Source organism: Moschus berezovskii, chromosome 23 (assembly GCF_049115385.1).
Source record: "Moschus berezovskii isolate FMDL1 chromosome 23, NW_MosBer_1.0, whole genome shotgun sequence".
In the NCBI taxonomy this organism is placed as follows: domain Eukaryota; kingdom Metazoa; phylum Chordata; class Mammalia; order Artiodactyla; family Moschidae; genus Moschus; species Moschus berezovskii.
Genome location: NC_142482.1, coordinates 61,434,812 through 61,439,006, shown reverse-complemented (window position 1 = coordinate 61,439,006; position 4,195 = coordinate 61,434,812). Strand labels below are relative to the sequence as shown.

General features: G+C 62.2%; 1 protein-coding gene across 1 annotated transcript; it reads right to left on the bottom strand.

Moving 5' to 3' along the window:
- Positions 1 to 442: 442 nt before the first annotated feature.
- LOC129543421 (tubulin beta-2B chain) lies at positions 443 to 3,491 on the bottom strand. The gene is made up of 4 exons (XM_055406522.2): positions 3,316 to 3,491; positions 2,460 to 2,568; positions 2,071 to 2,181; positions 443 to 1,736 (listed from the first exon to the last, which is right to left on the bottom strand). The coding sequence occupies exons 1-4, from the start codon at positions 3,370 to 3,372 to the stop codon at positions 676 to 678; spliced, it is 1,338 nt and encodes a 445-aa protein (XP_055262497.1). The 5' UTR covers positions 3,373 to 3,491; the 3' UTR covers positions 443 to 675.
- Positions 3,492 to 4,195: the final 704 nt, after the last annotated feature.

The following is a 4,195-nucleotide window of genomic DNA, read 5'->3' as shown; positions in this document are numbered from 1 at the left end:
TTTTCTTTTCTTTGGTAGAGGAGATAAAGGGAGAGTAGGATTTCTCCATGAGAAGACTCAGTGTGCTTTCAGGCAGGCATCTCTCAGCTAATAAAATATTTACTGAAAGGCATCTTAAGGGAATTCCCTGGCAGTCCAGTGGTTAGGACTCTGCCCATCCACTTCCACTTGGGCAGTGGGACAAGGTTCCACCCACCCTGCTGGGGGACGTCCCCACTAGCCCCACCTCGCAGCCAATACAAGAAAAAGGGATTTTTAAAAGTCGGATTCATTGCCCTTCCTAAATCGGTTGGTTTGATTTTATCCTTCTGAAGCTGAAGAGTAAATTCATCTGAGCATTTACCCATCCCTTCGCTTGCTGAGGGAAGGACTCAGCAGGATGTGTTCTGAAAGTGACATTTAAATTGATAATAAAGAGGAGGAGACAGAAAAGAGGACACGGTTAGGACACAAACGTTTATGTGATTTCAGCCATTACAACAGGAGTTCAGAAAGATCTCAAATGTTACACGGGTGTCATCAATGTTACAAAAAGGAAAAAGAAAGGGACAGGCAACAGTGAAGAGCACCAGACCCCCGCGCCCGCCTCGGGTGCCCCCAGCCGCCTCCTTCCGCGAGCCCCCCTCCCCTCGGTCTCCGCCCGGCCTCCCTACCCAGCCTCCGCCTGCAGCCGGCTCAGGCCTCGTCCTCGCCCTCCTCCTCCTCGAACTCGCCCTGCTCGTCGGCCGTGGCGTCCTGGTACTGCTGGTACTCGGACACCAGGTCGTTCATGTTGCTCTCGGCCTCCGTGAACTCCATCTCGTCCATGCCCTCGCCCGTGTACCAGTGCAGGAAGGCCTTGCGCCGGAACATGGCCGTGAACTGCTCCGAGATGCGCTTGAACAGCTCCTGGATGGCCGTGCTGTTGCCGATGAAGGTGGCCGACATCTTCAGGCCGCGGGGCGGGATGTCGCACACGGCCGTCTTCACGTTGTTGGGGATCCACTCCACGAAGTAGCTGCTGTTCTTGTTCTGCACGTTGAGCATCTGCTCGTCCACCTCCTTCATGGACATGCGGCCCCGGAAGATGGCGGCCACGGTCAGGTAGCGGCCATGCCGCGGGTCGCAGGCGGCCATCATGTTCTTGGAGTCGAACATCTGCTGGGTCAGCTCGGGCACTGTCAGCGCCCGGTACTGCTGGCTGCCCCGGCTGGTCAGTGGCGCGAAGCCGGGCATGAAGAAGTGCAGGCGCGGGAAGGGCACCATGTTCACGGCCAGTTTGCGCAGGTCGGCGTTGAGCTGGCCCGGGAAGCGCAGGCAGGTGGTGACCCCGCTCATGGTGGCCGACACCAGGTGGTTGAGGTCCCCGTAGGTGGGGGTGGTCAGTTTCAGGGTGCGGAAGCAGATGTCATAGAGCGCTTCATTGTCAATGCAGTACGTCTCGTCCGTGTTCTCCACCAGCTGGTGCACGGACAGGGTGGCGTTGTAGGGCTCCACCACCGTGTCGGACACCTTGGGCGAGGGCATCACGCTGAAGGTGTTCATGATGCGGTCGGGGTACTCCTCGCGGATCTTGCTGATGAGAAGGGTCCCCATCCCAGACCCCGTGCCGCCCCCCAGCGAGTGGGTCAGCTGGAAGCCCTGCAGACAGTCACAGCTCTCGGACTCCTTCCTGACCACGTCCAGGACCGAGTCCACCAACTCGGCACCCTCGGTGTAGTGGCCCTTGGCCCAGTTGTTCCCGGCACCGCTCTGGCCTGCCAGAGGAAGAGAGTCTTCATAAGTCACTGATGATTGCATTAAATTCCTTTTCACCTTAAACCCTTTAATAGAGTTCAGTGAGTCAGACTTCAGATTTCAGGTTATCATTAAAATGACCAAACATTACAATATTTGGTCATGGACATAATTATAAATAAGGAAGTTTAGGGACCTTGCTATTAGGGGTTGAAAGACCTTTTGTTTTACGTTCTGTATTAAGACAAAATGAGCACACAGCTCAATACTCTCTCTAAGGCGGTCACACCCCTCCACCCTGAGCTGTTCAGCATAAGTTTAGCTCCCAGGCCATCAGCCATGCCAGTCACTCACCAAATACGAAGTTGTCAGGCCTGAAGATCTGGCCGAAGGGTCCAGACCTGACGGAGTCCATGGTGCCCGGTTCCAGGTCCACCAGGATGGCCCGAGGCACATACTTGTTACCTGCGGGGACAGAGCAGGACTCAGACCCGCAGGCAGAGATCTCAGAAGAGGACCACCTTCCTTCCCTGCAGGCGCTGCTTGTATCCCCAACAAAGGACACAGGACAGGATTCTCACAAGATTCTCAAAGGACCACTCACCCGCCCCCCACCACCTCCGTTCCCCCCCAAAAAAAACCTCAGGGAAAGATAGGAACCCTACATCCGCTAAACCACCCTCCCCCTGGGGCTACACTTCTGGGGTCAGTCCCTTGGGGAGGGGCAGGGTAAAGGCGATTACCGGTGGCCTCGTTGTAGTACACGTTGATTCTCTCCAGCTGCAAGTCACTGTCTCCGTGGTAACTGCCCGTGGGGTCGATGCCGTGCTCATCGCTGATGACTTCCCAAAACTGAGACAGAAAAGCCTGCATTAGGCCACGCCCCGCCGCCGGGAGGCCCGCGACACACAATGAAAAGACTCGGTTCCGACATCCCAGCGTCTCCGCAGCTTTAGGGCAGTCAGACCCGCACAGCGGCAGGGCTTGAATTTTGCAGGGTCACCGAGTTGAAACTGGGCGTTTCCCGGGCGAACAGCTGCTCGAGGCGGGAGGCGGGGGGTCTCGGCGCGGAAGGGAGGGACTAGCAACTGGACAGCGGGCGCGTGGGGCGCCCAGCGGCGCGGGGGGTGGGGTGGGAGGGGGTCGGGGACCTGAGGGGCTGAAGGAGGAGGGTGGTTAGATTCAAGGCACGTCGGGGAGCACGAGATGCTCGTCCTCCGCCCCTCCCCCCGCCACTCGACTAGAATTCAAGCGAGTAAAACCGATTCTCTCGGCGTCCGGGCCCCGCCCGCAAAGTGGCTCACAGCCGCGGACATCCCCGCGCGCGCTCCGGGCCAGAGTGCGAGGTTTAGAGAAGAGAAGGGAGGGGCGGCCGGGGACCGAGAGGCCAGACGAGTCACAGCCTCAGGCTGAGGGGTTCCCCCAACTCCCGCCGAAAGTCGCCGCGAGCGCACGCCCGGCTGCGCAGTACAGAGCCGCGGGAAGGTCTGCACTTGGGGAGCCGCGGGCCCGCTCAGGACGACGTCCGCGCCCGGAACCCCGAGGGGCGTCAGGCTGGGCCCCCGTCCCCACCCGACCCCGCCCGGGCGCCGCGCCCACCTTGGCTCCGATCTGGTTGCCGCACTGGCCAGCCTGGATGTGCACGATCTCGCGCATGGTGCCGGCTCGCTGCTTCTGGCCCGGGTCGGCGTCTGGTCGGTCTGTCGGTCCCCCTGCACACCCACTGCGGGGTCACCGGGAACGTGCTCGGGAACCAGCCGGCTGAGAGCGCCGGCCCCGCGGGTTCGGCCTTTTATGCGAGGAGGGAGGGGCGGCCCGCGCAGGCCGCGCCCCCAGCCCGAGCCCCCCAGTCCCCTTCGCGCTAGCGCTCTCCAGGCCCCGCTGACGTAATGCTCCGGGCCCCAGGGACCGTCCAGGGGGCTGGACCACCGGCCGGCGGCCAATCGGCACAGACTTGCGGGCCGGGCGCGGCCTGGGGGCTGCGCGGAGCCGGGTGGGGGGCATGCTCATTGTCTAGGACTGGGGGGACGTGGAAAAGCTGGGCACTGACAATGGGGGTGGGTGAAGGATCCGAGGGCGGGAGGGTGGAGACGCGAGGGTGACCAGCGTGGAGGCCGGCTGTGGGGCAGAGCGGGCACCGGCCGGGTGGGGGTGGGAGGCTGGAACAGGTGGAGGGGCCGCCGGGTGCTCCGGAAAGGAGCGCGCTGTGCTGGGGCGCCGGCCGATGGTAGCGGCGGTGGCCTGGGTTTCGCCACCACCGCGGACTGCGGCGCCTCTTCCACCCTCGGCCGGGGCCCCCTAAGCCACCGTCCCCGGGGAGACCGCTGCCCCTTTCCCCAATCCAACGGCGGTGCGGCGGCCGAAACTCGGCACCGGGAGGACGTCCTTGTGACAGCTTGTTGGGACCGAAGGACCGTGACCCTAGACACTCGAGGCCCAAGGGCGCCAGGGCGCCCTCCGCCCGCCCCCGAGGCCCGCA